Source organism: Thermobia domestica, chromosome 6, assembly GCF_964235325.1.
Source record: "Thermobia domestica chromosome 6, izTheDome1.hap1.1, whole genome shotgun sequence".
In the NCBI taxonomy this organism is placed as follows: Eukaryota; Metazoa; Arthropoda; class Insecta; order Zygentoma; family Lepismatidae; genus Thermobia; species Thermobia domestica.
In genome coordinates this window covers 220,998,473-221,015,561 of record NC_137459.1, presented here as the reverse complement: position 1 = coordinate 221,015,561, position 17,089 = coordinate 220,998,473, and the positions used below count along the sequence as shown (strand labels likewise).

General features: G+C 33.2%; 1 protein-coding gene across 3 annotated transcripts in view; it reads right to left on the bottom strand.

The window, feature by feature from the left end:
* Gfrl (Glial cell line-derived neurotrophic family receptor-like) overlaps window positions 1-17,089 on the bottom strand; it is a 621,902-nt gene that overhangs the window by 413,353 nt on the left and 191,460 nt on the right. Inside the window, exon 6 of one of the 3 annotated variants that reach the window (XM_081762635.1) lies at window positions 4,947-5,450. The exons of 1 other annotated variant lie outside the window; for it this stretch is intronic. In XM_081762635.1, the coding sequence (XP_081618761.1) occupies window positions 4,947-5,450 (504 nt within the window). The remainder of the gene's footprint in view (window positions 1-4,946; window positions 5,451-17,089) is intronic. One more of the 3 variants, XM_081762636.1, reaches the window with a different exon arrangement.

Here is a 17,089-nt window from a genome sequence, read left to right as displayed (position 1 = left end):
CGAAGTGTTTAAAAAAAACTTCAGAACTTGCGAAAGTAATACCCAAACGTCTTACACAAAATCCGTTTGACTTAGACTGTTTTCGCGTACAACAAAGAGTCAATCAAAATTGCTATTGTCGTTTGCTGTGTTTGTAAATATCTATATCATTCTCATTTTTACAAACATGTATCAACTTGATTCACGAGTCTTTAAAAACCTATCTCTGTTGGATAATACAACGTAGTGTATGCTCGTATTTTAGACGCTATTTAAAGTTCCCGAAAACTTCTCTCTATGAATTGAACACTAATATTTGATTCTTGTAGCGCCAACGCCGTTACACATACGTCTTATTTTTCACTTAAAATTTTCTAGGAATGGGATCTGAATGATGTTTTGAACATTTTCTAGCTAATATCTGCAAACAGATTTAGTCAACTATTACTTAATCTATTTTTTCCAGTAATAATTTTAATAATTGTTTAGAGAAGGTTAGAGATGGGAGGGTCTCGCTCGAGCAATTTTCTAATATTATGCTGGTGTTGATGTGCTAAAGCCTACGAAAACTCGTGAAGAGCACTTTCATTGGTTTTACCATATCCACAAACTGTCTGAAAATTATATTTTATTTCTAATGTATGAGAAGTTCGTATTTTGTCTGAATACTCTTATTATGCATAGAGTTGCAGGGAGTATTTGCGTTTATCCCATAATGGTCCTATAAGATGTAAGTTCACATAGTTTGCTTAAAAAACGTTTCTTGAGGAAAATTGATATACCAGAGCGAAATCTCGTGAAGGTAAGTTGAAACTATTTGACAGACATTTTGAAAGTAACCATATGTGATCCAAATTTCTGCAAGACTGCTTTACTTCATTTTTGTAATTAGATCACTGTAAGAAACCCAAATCCTTGATATTTTTTGCCAACTATTTTTTAGAGTTCCTGAAGTGAGAAAGTCAAAGTATCATAGGTTCTACATAAATAGAGTTCTGCTTAGGAATTTTAACAATATTTGTAAGCCCTTCTTTTTTAAGAAATCAGAATCAAAGTAATGGTATTTGTTGACTTCTAGTTTGATACTTGATGATACTTGATGATTCTCCATTGTAATTAAAGGCAAGCACTTCGATATATAAACCGTATTAAGTCAATTGTAAATTTTGAAGTAATCCGTCACTAAATTCTGTTCAACAGATTTAATGTAACAATCAGTATTTTATAGAGAAGAAAATTCCATATCAGTCTTTTAAATCATTAATCTTCGTTTTATTCTCCGTTTCGAAGTTAGCCTCGACTTTTAGTCATAGACAAGACTTCAACACTATGCCCACGCAAACCCTCTTGTACTTAATGTTAAAGAGAAAAATGAAAACTTTTAAGCGTTTCTTTTACATTTCTTTATTCCTTCTCATAAGCACTACTGGGAATTCACATGATTTCCTATATAATTAAAAATTGATTTGTATCTGTGCGGCGGTTACAGTCTGAGCTGAAGGTTTTCTTAGGATGCAACAATACCTGCATTCAATCCAAGGATTCTTAGAGCCTTTAAAATCAAGAACTAAAATTTATTTCTCAACTGCTAGTTAACCAATCAAGACAAACTTTCAGAGTATATTTATCACATAACAGATGGTCACATTTTTTCTTCCTGACGTAGAACCCAAAAGGGATTTCGGCGACTACAACTCTAGTGTACAAGTGAATAATGTGCGACTATACTATTACAAATCGAACGAGCTATGATAGATAACTTTGCGATAATTACAACATGAGGCAAAGATCATATGAAAATTTAAAAAATACGATAGCATAAATCAAGATAAACTTTTCCCAATAAGGGCCTGATTCAGAACATGTGAACAATCTTTTTAAGCTATAGAAGTAGTAGAAATCAGTGAATGAACAAACCTTCTGCCTCTGAAACTTCAAACAGGATTCTCGTAGCTTATACCGTATGCTATTCTGGATCGTGATATTGTAATGAAAGGAATGAATGAGATAAAATTATATGAAAAAAAGAATGTGAATATAAAAGTACGTAAAGTGATCAGTGTGTGTGATGTAAGAAAATCTTACTGTGTATTACTCGTCACGGGTCTTTAAGTTTGTCCTGAAAATCTGAAAAAATAGATTTGGTTTAATGCTCGATGATTATGATATGCTGTACACATATTCTAAGCTTTAGAATTTTTAAATTAATTCACAATATAATAAATGATACATCATGTCAATAAGTGTAAATCAACGTGAACTTGGTAACGAGGAAGGTACTAGAGAAAGAGCACTGGATAAGAAGAGAAACTTTTGGAATCTCATGAAATTTCACCTAATAAAAAGTGCCAAACTAACTTGAATAACAATGACATTCTGTTCAAAGGTGTTAAATGCCTTCAGCAAAGTATTTCCAATTTCACCACAATGTCCTCTTAAAGTTACTGTAACCAAAAATCCTTGTTAAGAATGCTTAATTATTAATTTTCTACATTATTGTTCGTCACCCTAAGGATTTAAAAATTTGATAAAACTCGATTACTTTGGATGCAATAAGTTTTTTCAAGTTTTGGTAAATTGAAAAATGGGATATGAGTTATATGGATGTTTTTAGGAATGTACACTATGGAAATTCAAAGCTTAATATACTATTATATGCTAAAATATACTTACCAACGGTGGTAAACAAGTAAAGTGGGCGTAGTTTACCTTATGTAACAAACCTATCAAAATTTTTTAATGTAAATATTCATTACTTTATGGTTGAAGTTATAGAAGTGCCGCTAGACAGACGCATTTTTATTCTCTACCAAATACTGGGTATCAGACAAGAGACTTACATGCAAAGTAACTAAGCTCGCTACGAGTGTTATCAAAGCAACTAGGTTTTCTAGAGCATAGCAATTGTATTCCTAAGGTATGGTGCTCATAAATAATCAAATAAATAATTGAAAATATTAGAGTTCATATTGAGAAAGCTTTTCGAATCGCTTATTAATATGCAATCAGGATTGGCCACTAAGAATTTTTCTAGCTTTGTTAAATACAATATAAAACACTATTTGCCGAAATATTTGTGTGAAATAATTATAAAATATCCTGTTCTTTTCGTATTTTGGTGGATTATTTTTTTCCCTAATCGAAGTACAAACTCAAAACAAAAAAGCAATATTATTATAGTTACATTTGATTAAATACTATTAGAAAATCAAAATATTTTTGCATACGATAATCCTACAGATCCGAGTTTTAAAACATGGGATTATTTCATCACAAATTGCAAATTACATTATTGTATCAAAAACTGATTAGTACATACTTTTCTACTTGATCTGAGCACCAGATAACATTATATATCATTAAATTATATAAGTCGAATTCAGTCAACAATCCTGAATAGTGAATACCGTAATAAATTTTTGGTGGACAAAAGTATATCGTAGTAAACAAAAGTATAAAATTGACCATTGGATTCTTTAACCATACCCAATATGCTTGCTGCGAATATGCTCCCTGCAAACTTCAAATTTCGAAATTCCACAAAAACATTTAATTGTTAAGAAGTGTCTATAATGCTAATTCGTACTTACTCCTTGACTACCACCATTCATGTTGCATTTAATAGCTATAGTAGCGCCTTTTCGTTGAAATAAAAGTTCTTTAACCTATCAGGTCAATAATTGTGAGGTGTTTTCATAATACCAATTATACTTACATTGAAACTCTATCCTTGAGGTAGTTGAACACAACTCATAGTTTTGTGAAATGGGTTTGATTCTATGTTGTTTCTTGAAGTTAGCAATCGAACCACTCCTCAAATTACTAGATATTACAATTTGTAAGTTTTGATACTCTTTTACTCCCTTAGTGTGTTTCTTTAAATGCTAGCATTTATTAAAATTATTATTGCTCTAATCTAGAAATTGAAAATCACGTCGTCTTTCAAAAACATATACTACAATATACCATATAGATGTTATTTTATTTGCGAAACTTGCTGGCTTCTGAAATAAGATATGTTACTTTGGAAGTAGTTATGATACTATCATAAATTTCCTTCGAAAGTAAGATAAACATTTGATCTTTTTACTTTCAGTTATAAAGTTTCATTAAATTTAAAAGTATCAACCGTACCTAAATACCTAATACTAATAATCTTTAGTGTTGGATATAATCCTTGATCAAAAGTAAACAAGCGATCCCCTACAGTTTTTGCTTATAATTGTATTATATTATGAACTTGTAACTCATTGTATAATTGGAAAATGGGTTAGAAGGGATTGGGTACAATAAAGCAGTGCCAGTTAGCGTAATAGTAAACTGTGCTGCTAGTTCGAAAGGTTACTAACCTAACACAAAAGATTTTTTATCTTAAGGAAGCGGGAAGAAGCATGCATTTACAACACAAGCAACTGTAATATTACATCGACATAACGATTTTATCTTATAATTAGAAAACGTTCATTACTTCTGTTCAAAATGATATAATTTATGCAGTTACAATTGTTATGATGGAGCTTAACGATACTGCTTTGAATGTTTTCACTATTTCCATTTCTATATTGCTCTCAGCCCTGAATTATTAAAAAGACACATATAATACGTAGTAACAGTTAATAATAACATGAATATTGAAGTCAATATAAATATCTTTAAAAACACCATATCGGCTTCTATGCTGTCCACTAAATCACTACGACACGATCCAATTTTACTCCTATAAATCTGTTAGAACCAGTAATACTTGACTAAAAATTAGAATTAATACTCAATCTATTTAAAACACTATAGAAAATTGTTACTTCTTGCCCAAAAAAAGTAAAAAAACACTGCACCGGAAATATCGTAGCAGTTAAACCAACGCCTCTGTTATCGTTGGGTTAATTCAGAAATATATACAATAATCACAAGAACTTTAATATAGGATTTAGTGGACATAGAAACCTTGAATGAATAGTAATACATACTTGGTGGACCCTGAGCATTCACAGCCGGTGAGTATGGGAAACTAGGTCTTCTTAGATCTCCTTCTTCATCAATTACAATTGAAGCATTCATACCATCTGTGACTCCAAGTACGTCATATCTTAAAACACTAAAATCCTTTTGATTGGAGCCTCTGTCAACTAGAGGGTTCTCTAACTGTGACTCAATGCCATCAAACGACGAGTTTTCCGAGGAAATCACCTGAACTGAAATTGACCCCGAATGGGAAGATGTCAGTTTTCCGTCTTGACCACTTTTTACTATAGGGGTAATTAATGTTTCTTCTACAGACAGTTGCCGGTCAGTGTGCGTAGCATTAGGTGGTAGAGGCGTGTGCGAGGGACGCGGTCGCATAGTGGGAAAGACAGAATTAGGATACAAGCTGGCTGGAGGTAACGAAATTTGGCGAAAATTCCCCTTATCTGGGTGATACGAATAAGGTGCAGAATCTGTGCCTTTTAAATCAAGGGAGGCTGGAAGAACGTCTGAAATAAAACAGCAGGAAAAGAAAATGTCAGTGCGGCAATCACGGTATTAGTGCACAACAACCTAATATGTGAAAACATGCAGTGCAAGCACCAGCCCATCACTACCATTCTCACGCAAGCTTGTCTCTCTCCAACAGACAATGCTCTAATTTCAATTTAGAATAGACAATTTTCTTCACTCTTTCAAACCTATGAAATCAATTTGGAATTGGCATTATTTTCTTAACTGGTCTTACCATCTATGTCTATCGCAGGTTCGTAATGAATATAGAGGATACCAATATGGGATTAATAGGTATTTTGTAATTTTTATGTGAAGTGTGCTTCACTACATGTTTACAAATTCTGTATACAGCTTAGTATTAGGGATACAAGCATACTATGTGCATTCTAGGTGATAGGTAGGCCTGACTATTATAAAATAGAATTAAAATATATTAGAAAAAGAGATCATACGGATTATTGTATCCGCTTCCATGGGTACAATCCATGGAATTATCATTTTAAAAAAGTGTTATTAAACTCATAATGTCTGAAACAGCAAAATCTACATGAATATTAAAATGAAATGAATAATTGAAACCGATTAAAAGAAGAAAATATCAATATAACAAAAATTATTTGACATATATTAATAATTATTACAAAATTGAACATCAAATAAAAAAATATTATTGAAACCGTGACAGAATGACTACATATGAAGCTGTTTTCCTAGGTTTTCCAAACATTTTTAAGGTGTGCGCAGTTTATTATACAATCATTAAAATGAGATAACGTATTTGCACAATGTCATGGATTGACCAATATATAAGAAACAAAGAAATTGTGTACCTTGTAACCATTCCAAATATTTTTATGGAATGGAACTTCCAAAAATTACTGTCCTTCCAAGATTGAGAGAGTATTAATGTGGCAAACGACTAAGTTGTTCGTCGACAGGATTTATTCAGAAGGAAAAAATCGAAGAATATTAGAATAATTGAGACATTATTTTATAATATTCAAACAATTATATTGATGGCAAACTATGAACTTGTTAAGAAACAAACAATAGAACCAGCATCAAAAAATTAGTGGAAGAATCTATACAATTAAGTCAAGAAGATAATAGTACCCTAAATATAAATTACTGATAAATTTAATTAGATCATTACGAATTTGTAATACGTAGAATATTAAAAAATAAGAAAGAGAGTAGCAAAATATGTGAAAAGCTTTTGGACACTTCTGAGCGTAACCTATATAATTTAATATCTACAGTTAAGCAATATACGGGATATCACTAACGAGTTTAATCAATTTCCCATCTTTGAAGTCTATCAATTACGTATGACAGTCGTTTGAATAATCAAAAAAAAAAAAATCATTACATAGGCGTACTAAATTAATGGTCTATGATTTAGACACAAGGTTAATTAGATGTTAACTACGCAAAATACTGACCAATAGTAGTCTTGAATAAGCTTCACATCAATATATGTCAACCATGACGTTATGCCATCTGGTGTCAATTCGAAAAAACACTATTCCATTCACCTGACAACGGTGAGTGAATAATTGGATACTCTTGCATTTGGGTGATCAATCTATATTTGTACACTTCTACAAGTCAAATATGAGTGAATAAAATTTCCTGTCGCTAAAAATTGTTTGGCAACAACGCATTCTGAGTGAGAATAGGATGATTCATAAAATAAAAAAGAAATAACACTGGTCACACTTTGCTGTTTGAAATTTTGCTTTAATCTCCTGTATAATTCTAATAACGAAATCTCTGGTCCAAACAATAACTTACCATTAATTCAGCAAATTTCTTTCCTTCTTTAAAAAAAAAAATCCTTTTGAGGAAAACCAAGATAGTTGAGTTCGTTCTCCATCAACGAAAACAAGTATTTTTCTCTAGTTGTTGCGCTAGTCATGTGTGTTAAATTGTCTGTTATTTGTGTTGATGCTATACTTTCTAATCTCGTTCACCCTATTCATTAATTTTTAAAATATTTTGTCATTATTGCAGCATTTACATAATATATGTATTACACGAAGGTGTTGGGAAACATTCTAATTTAACCAAAAAATTCAGTGGACACACTAAATACACCTATTCCTATATATAATCCAATGTGGGTACGCGACAGGGTAAAAATGCAAATATATCCAAGAGACCTAATGCTGAGCACAGACTATCAGATGTAGTGCCTCCTTCATCATTCAAAGGACTCAATTCATATTATTTTATTATTATTATTATTATTATTATTATTATTATTATTATTATTATTATTATTATTATTATTATTATTATTATTATTATTATTAATATTATTATTATTATTTCTATTATTATTATTATTATTATTATTATTATTATTATTATTATTATTATTATTATTATTATTATTATTATTATTATTCGCAACTACAATGTGGATTACTTGGTTTCCATTCTCGGCGTGCGCCCAAGTTATTGGGCGCCTACATTACCTGTCATATAGCATCACATCAAATAAAATGTATTACTTTATTTTTATAATGATTCTTTGGTGTACGAAACCCAAGTTAGTTTCCCGGAGGGAAGTATTTTGGCTTGGTTTCTACGGGGCAGGGCGGGGCCTTTTTATTAATTCTTGCTTCTCAGAGGGGCACCTAAATTAAAACATATCATAATTATTAATCGCACCTTTTATTAGGATAACTGTGTTGACACACGCCGGAAATTCGTGTTGTTTGGCGCCAACATAATCTAAGTTTTTTTTTATACAAACTGGTATTGCAAGGAGCGCTAAATTCAAAATTCAGTATTATTATTTTATTTTACTCATCCTTAGTGTGCGAACCCCGGGTTTAATTATCGTCCTAAGCTCATTTGGTTTCAGGTCTACTTTTATTATACGCATCTTTGGCCTAGGAGACGTGGTTCCATTACCGGCGGGAGCTCATGTGGTTCAGGGGTATGTTAAACTCATCTTACAAAGCATCACAGCTCAAAAGGGTCCTCGTGTTCAAAATGATCAAATATCATTATTATTACTATTATTGATAGTATTAGTAGCAGTAGTAGTAGTAGTAGTAGAGAACGAATTTCTTAAACCGACCACTACCTTTTCCTTTAGTATTGTTGTCGAAATGCGTGTGCTTAACTTACAATAAAGTTTTCTGCATTTGTCAAATAGTATGATGTTCTAAATGTTTCATTACTGCAAGTTAAAAAACAGAGATTATTTCATGCAGCAAAGTGTAATGTGTGTTCATACTCTCGCTGTTTTTTCCTTTGATTTCCCAACTATTACGTCTACTGCAACTGTTCCCAAACCTGCAATTTTAATTGAGGAAAAAAATCCATCTTACAAATAAATTTTGGAGAAGTGTATATAACTAGCGATACCTCATCCGGGCAAAATTTTATACAGCATCGCCGAAAAGTATGTATACTGTTCCGTACTGGTACACTCGCTTTTTTAAAAAATTTCTTACTATTATCCGTGAGGAAGATGAGTTTATTTATCAAATGTTTTTATCCTAATCTCTGAAGAGCTAAAACATATAAACCTATAAAATAGAATATCATACTTGATCAATACAAGGGTCTACCTTCCTATGTGCCAACCTGTACAATTATAAACATCCGAAAAACAGTTATTAGTGCGAGTTCTCTGCCTCCGTGTAAATACAAGAATTTTTGAAAACTTGGATCTACCTCAAAAACAAACTTTGATAGCTCAAAATAGCCAAAAAGAAAATATCCTAACCAGAAAAAAAATCACCACTGATTTTATTAATTTTCCTAGTAACCTCAGCCCTAAAATATTACTAGGTGAACAAGCAAACATACTAAAACCCTTAAACGATGTTTAACAAAAACCAGTGGAATAAAATTTAAAATTGTAGATCCAACATTGGGGTACAGCAGGAGAACAAATATTAACTCATTGTTTCAATTTTTAACACAAACTTTAAAGGCTCCGTAATGTAAGTAACATTTCAGCATACAAGAAAAAATTAGAGATATTGATGAAAAAATCTATCATGAAAGTTCTCTTAACGCATTTCCCATCAAACACTACAAATTATATGATATACCACCGATCAAAAGCATTTTTCTCGGCTTTTAGTGTACGTTGATTTTTTTTTAAAAAAAAGAAAGAAATTGAATTGGCAATCGTGTGTAGAATAAACCAATTTTTCTTTTTCGTATACAGTGACAGCAGGTCTCCAGAGAGTTGAACCCCAAGATTTCAAGGTGAAAGGTATTAATATTGATTTGCTTGTAAACCACTGCAAAGTAGCAACTTTTACACAAAACCTTTTTGCTAAAATCTTGTTGAATTGGTACTTTCTGACGAACCGTTCCAGGCATCTTTCTTGGCTCGTAGTACATGCTATAAAAAAGCAGATTGAATATAACTGAAAGCGAGCAGATATACCGTGTAAAACAGCTGATAGCTTAAAACATCTCAGAAAATACCTGAAGCTATTTTGAATTATTTGAAGATCGAAAAATCAATCATAGGCGAAACAAAGATAAACGATCTGAGAAAAATGTTTGTAGCGAATTTATAAACCGACATTGCGATTTCTTTCTTATTTGTAAACACAGCTATCTACAAGTATGACAAAAACTTTCAATGAGGAAGAAGTATGAAAACATATATAGAAATTAGTATTTAGTGATGTGGAAATAATCTTTTCGAGCACAACAAATATTGAACGTAGATGTGAATGGTGTATCATGTTATGCCCAAAGTGATTATTTCAGCAAAACAGATTAACAACTTTCGATCCTAAGCCCGAGTGATGTTGTTTCTTTATTCCAGAGCTCTGGAGTCCGAGTCCAATTCGTTTCTTTACTTCAAAGCTACTATATAACTCAATGAAATGCGGTCGATTGTCGACAGTCTTAGCTTACTGAGGCAGAATTTAAAGAAATACTAGTCATCTGTTCGATATAATAGTTGAATATTTCGTTTGTTAAACAGTTTTACAAACGTTGTATTGTTTGATGCAAGTAAATGAGTGTAGATTAAATATCAATCATTTTAGAAGAGTACTGTTTAGATTCCAACTCGGAAGGTGATACTGATGATTTTAGATTTTGATAATGTGTAGTGAGATGGTCAACAAGGATACCGGTAAACTGGAAAGTAAAGGAAACTATTTGGTGGTTTTCAAGCTAAATAACTCTATGAATGGTAAAGAAGATTGTAAACAATATTACCCACTGAAAAAATATATTTATAATACTATTTCCAACACACGCGCTATTTCTCTGTTAATCAATTATTAATTAAAAAATACAAGTATTGAAAAATATATTGTTAAAAGAGTAAAAAAATATCGACAAATAATCATTAGCAGTATATATATAATAGCATTATTTTTTAATTTTTTTCGGTTGTTCACAAAACATATCTCAAACAGCAAATTACCTCTTCCTACGCCACCAAGTAACATACTGCTAAATCTAAAATCCGAAAATTTCTTTGCGACGTTCTTATCCCTCTATCATCAATGTACCATATATATATATAAAAAATAAAATTATAAACCCAGGATACCGGAATAAACAAGGTTGAAAATGGAAAAATATAATATTGATCTGAATGAGAGCTTCTCGTTAGTTTGTAGAGCCCCTTTTTGGTGTTTTCAAATCAGAACTTGAGTGAGAGAGACATAAGTGATGTTCAACTAGCAAGCTGTAGAACAAAATGTAGGTCGGATAGCGTTCTTGTAACTAGGTTACAACACTGAAATTCACTCATCCTACACCTCAGGAGAAAGCAGATATTGGTAAATGAACTTTGGGTCCGTTTTCTGTAAGGTGATAGTGGAAACACGAGAAATCCCAAGGGGCGCCTCGGAGGCACCTTGGTCAAATATCGTGTCATTTCCTAAGATCTAGAATTCTTTTATCTCTTTCAAGTACACTGTCTGAATGCGTTTCCTAAATTTTTTTTCCTTTACTTAAGAAAAAAAATAGGGTTATTTTTTTGGACTAAGATAAAGTCCGGCTCGTATTGCAGTATAAACTTTTCTAATAATTTTGATACCGTTCATATTTTAACTTTGACAAATCTTCGCGGTGAGCTCCGGTAGCTTGTATATCCTGGAGGGAATCTCAGTGGCTTCCTTTTTTTATTTTTTGAGAGTAAAATTTTCATTGTCCTTCTCGGGTTAAAGCGTTATTACAAACAGGGAAAGTGCAATGGCCTAATACAGCGGAGAAATAGCGTGTTAAAATTTTCGACTCGGTGCATATATCAAGGTGCGCAAAGATACAAACTGAAGGCGTAGATAAAGTAGTAGCGTCTGACTCATGAACAAACAGTCCTGGGTTTGATTCCCGTCGGAGTCAGTTTTTTCTTCACCCAATTATAGCTACAAGTAAAATTTCAATTTACCGTTTAATAAATCATCGATTATTTATGATGATTTAAAACAATGGAAATAAATAAATAAATGTTAAATTTTGCATTGCTCCATGTTTCAACTAGCAATATAATGTAATGGGTTTAATAAATATATTGATATTAGGAGTTATATAATGGTTACCGTATTTGCTACATAAAAATGTTCTTGAACATTCGTGTCTATGTTAAAGTGTAACAATTATCAGTGGATGTTGCTATAACCAAAAAACATTACAATTATTTCCCTTGTAATCAGTGGCATAAATCTGTCCCCATTATTAATTGGAGGGAGGGGTAAGACCGTTTCCATATATTAAAAGTAATGTTCAAAAGATGATTGGGTTGAAAAACAATGCTGCAGAAAGCACAGTTGTCTTCTAAATTCAAAAGTGGGCAGATTTCACGCTTATTCTTGGGCCATAAGTTTCCTTTAACTTTTCCCACAATTCGACACTAATTATAACAATTCTTCGAATTTCAAATCGAATTACTCAATCCCGTGTACTTCTGCCAGTAATAGACACACTCTCAATAGATGTAGACACAAAGCAAAAGGAAATTTTTTTACACGAATGTGGTACCCATAAGATAACTCGAGCCATCAATATATTTACAAAATAAATACAATTTATTGCAAGTTAACGGTAAATTGATTTGAACATTTGTATTGTGTAGTTCATTATATAAGTACGGTAATTAAAATTTTACTTTTAGCTGCAAATGGATACTTTACTGTATGAAGGAAAATCGAAAATAGTTTGTTTTTTCTTCAACACACACCAATCATTGACCGTTTAGTCACTACAGGGCCAATTATGTTTTAAATTAGGCGAAGATAACGAAATGCTGGATTTCGGTAAAAATGACTGAAGCCGTGATACGTTGTTGCTACTTTGATTCTAAGCAAAAGGCTTAATGATCATAACAACCAATCACTGACCGTTTGGTCACTACAGGATCACTTTGTCTAAAAGCAGCCTTAAATAGTGATTTTCTGATTTAAAATAAATAACACAAACTCATATATGTCGGAGATTTTGTACTCATGAGATAAATCTCAATATGCATAACCACCGCTACAATTCATCAAATCAAAACTACTAATACTATTAGTCGAAAACTACGCGCTAAGGATGAATCTTCTTATGTTCTCCTATGATGTAACCGCCACGTAGAATCACGTCATGCAAAACTACCTATTTCCAGTTACAACACTTACTAAGCATTACATACTGATTTTTTGAAAAATATATGAAGTTAGAAAAATGTGCAAAAAGTTTAAACAGAAGAACCATATACAGATGGTGATCAGAAAAATGGAAACTCAAGAACGAAATTTCACCTTACCAGATTAATATGGTGCCGGGCCACCTTTCGCCTTAAGAACAGCCTTGACGCGACGTGGGATGGAGGCAGAGAGGTCGTGAATTGTAGCATGTGGAATTCTACACCATTCCTCGTGCAGGGCATCGGTCAGTTCTGTGAGAGGATGGAGGTGGAAATCGTCGCCGGAGTCGTGTTTCCAAGACGGACCACAGATGTTCAATTATGTTGAGATCTGGGGATTGGGCGGGCCAGGGGAGGTGTTGAACGTCATCCCGATGTTTCTCAAACCACGCTGCAACAACGCCAGCTGTGTGAATGGGTGCATTATCATCCTGGAAGATGGCGTCATTGTCCGGGAACAACATCCGGACCATAGGATGCAAGTGGTCTACTAAAATATCGACATAATCGTTGGCAGTGATTTGTCCGCTAAGTGTGACCACAGGACCCAATGACAACAATGATATGGCGGCCCACTGCTTCACCGAGCCACCGCCATGTTTCACAGTTGGGCGGAGACACTGCAGATCATAAACTTCTTTGGGCGTTCTCCACCCATAAACACGGCCCGTGGTTGGGAATAGGGTGAAGGATGACTCATCCGCCCATATCACACGTTTTCAGTCCTGAACGGTCCAAGTTGCATGGCCGCGGCACCATTTGCGGCGTGCGAAAGCGTTATGGTCCCTGATGAGCGGCTTGGGCCGTGCATCACGACCCCGTAACTTAATGTCATGTAATTCGAGGCGGACGGTGATTGTCGAAACAGGGCGGGGAAGGTCCTGATTGAGTTTCTCTGTTACTTGCTCTGCAGTGGCACGACGGTTCTGCGTGACAATGCTCTTTAATACCCGGCGTCATCTGTCACTCATGATTTTCTTCTGCCCACTCTTCCGCTTCCCCGATGTGGTTTTCTCGTGTGTTGTGTAGGCCATCATCACCTTCGACACTGTCCCACGCGACACACCTAACACAGTAGCCACTGCCGTCACACTCACTCCACATAACCGCGCACTAACATTTAGCCCTCTTTTAAAATCGGAGAGGTCTCCCATTTTACAATCCCTCCGTCTGCTGCAGCCACTGGATACTGCTGTTCCACTGCGCCTGACGTAGTATGGAGACCGACCTAAGACACCACTACCAGATGTGCGGCGCTGCGGGCGCCACGACACCACTGCCAACCCATACATCTGTCGTGTTGCCAACTACAGGGGTATCCATTTTTATGATCACCATCTGTAAGTATGCTAAGTATATTTTCAAAGGATGGTAAAAATTATATAATACGAGAAAATCATATTTCATTAAAATTAATTACACAGAAAAAATTAAGTACACAGAATATTTACAAACTAATAATTACTGGAAATAGAATTATAATTGGCAAATAACAGGAATAGGACCCAAGTACCTTGTTCTAGATTACTTCGAATCCGAAACCATTTTAGTAGTGATTGTTGGATACATCTAGAAATAATCATGTAAGAAATCCAAATTCCATGTTTCGTCATTTCAGAAGTAGAAATATAACCAGATCAGATTAAAGAAACCTGACGTCCATAACAATTTTAGCACGGTAGTAGTGTCCAATTCATGACTCAAAGACATCATACCCACAACAGAGTATCTTCTCCTACAATATACTCGGAATGCGAAACACCGTCTTGCATCGTCTTGGTTATTTTAGATACATATGACCCTTTTCAAGGTCAAAAGCCATAAATTTATTACTGTAAGCTTATTCATAAACAGCTATTCGGAGACGAATGTTTTGTGAAACTAGGATTTTCGTACCTGCGTAACATTAATGCTAAAACGAACCTGCTCATAAATAAAATCTCATAATGCATCAATATTAAATCGAATACTTCAATTCACAAAAAAAGGTCATCTATTATTACGAATAAAATATGCCATTTATTCGTAGTGATATTAAAAACCACAAATAGCAATGAAAAATGGGTGAGAGTGTATATGAGACGTAACTAATAACATGAACATCCATTTACCTGTAATTCTAGCTAAAATCATCACATTCATTTTAAGTTATAAATAAATTGTAACGGTATCAAACCACAAAATGATTCGTTGAAAGGATTTCAGTCAGATTTTAAGCAATCTTGATCTACAAGGAAAGAGGCAGACTATCATTTGAGTCCTAAACGTGCTTATGATACTGTTCTCGATTAAACTAGTATTTCCATAATCAATTCCAAACTTTGCTACACGAAAATTATTTTCCTTAATTATCACATACTTGCAATTTTAATTTTAAGTGGAATTGCTTTCATTATTTGCGTTTGATGTATAAGCGATATAAGTACGTATAAACAGTAATATACCATAATAAAGTTCAAGTACACATTCAAATCGTTAATAACAACCTAATTTCCGCAGGGGCTGCCACGACTGCCAAACATGTTTCCAAACTCCTAAAATCATAACAAATATGCCCAGTGCACAATCGGTGAACAATCGTTAGGAGACTGAGTGTAGTTCTGTTTGAATGATATTCGTTTCAGTTCTCGATTAAAGTCACTGATATCATATCTATTGTAAGTATTTAACATTCTTTTGTTAGGCTAGATTGAAAGTCTCTCTTCATTCTTAGACAAATTATCGGACCTACAATTTCGAAATTCCATTTACAAATTAAGAATTAGTAAATAGTCCCCTTTATTGCTTTCATAACTCGAAATGTTTAATTAACAGTTGGGGAGCAAATTATTTGAGATCCAAACTCCAATGTAATCTAGCAAATAATTTAATATTAATTAAAAGAGTTTAAAACCAAAGTTTTACTGTTTTTAAAACGGTGTATGAGATTGATATTTCAATTAGAGATAATGTTGAAAATTTCCTATATTTCCATTCAAATATACAATACCTTTAATAATAGTACCACCCAATTTTTTGGTACGATCTTCAGACAATTATTTGTGGTGAAGTTATAATTTGCATTACGTTATATCCTCTCTAGTCCTTGTAAAATCATTTATCACTTCATAAGTGCTTCTTAAATTTCTGGATTTGTTGTGACTAATAGCTAAGTAGTGGATTTTATTTCCAATTCAGTTAGCTTTTTATTATATAGGAATATATGAAGAACTCTATATTTGTAAACTTTTCTATACAATTTTGTTCGATGACTAATAGTATAGAACTCTGCGATAAACATAAATGAAAGGCACACATATTTTTCTCTATAGATATGGTTATTAAGATTAATGAACTGTTACTGTATTAGTAACTCTTTAAATACATTAAAACTTGAATACTAAATGCTCGATAAACAAAAATCATTACTCAAACTTACATAAACGTTTATTACTTGTTATCAATCTTCGCGATGTTAAGGAGTGGACTAGTGTTGGATTAGTAGGATTAGAGCTAAAGGATAAGTATAGACACAAAATAGTTTTGATAAAATTAGTTGTACCTCCGATATGGATTATTCAATGTAGCTAATAGTTAAAAACCTACTGGTATTCTTTCAATATATGCATTTTAGTTCTAAATATGATCATCCGAAGTGTCATCAAACTGACTCCGTACATGGGTCGGGGTCCTGGTCTCATGATCTAGTACTGCAGGGCAAATATAAATATTATCATCTAATAACTGATCTAATCAAATCTTTCTACTTGGTTAGAAATATCACTGGGGAAGGGTGAAACAAGCTTATAGTAGAAATGTCTTTAATTAGATTCCACTAATGCATTCAGTATAGGCTGTCAAAAAATACTTCCTGGTAATCTAACAAATTACAAAATCATTACAGTTCTTTACTAATCCCCAATTCTGCATCAGCCAATCTATTCCAGTTCGACTTGATCTTTTCCAGTCATTTCATATACAAAACTTGACCATTATTCGACATTTATGAATAGTGAAAGACAT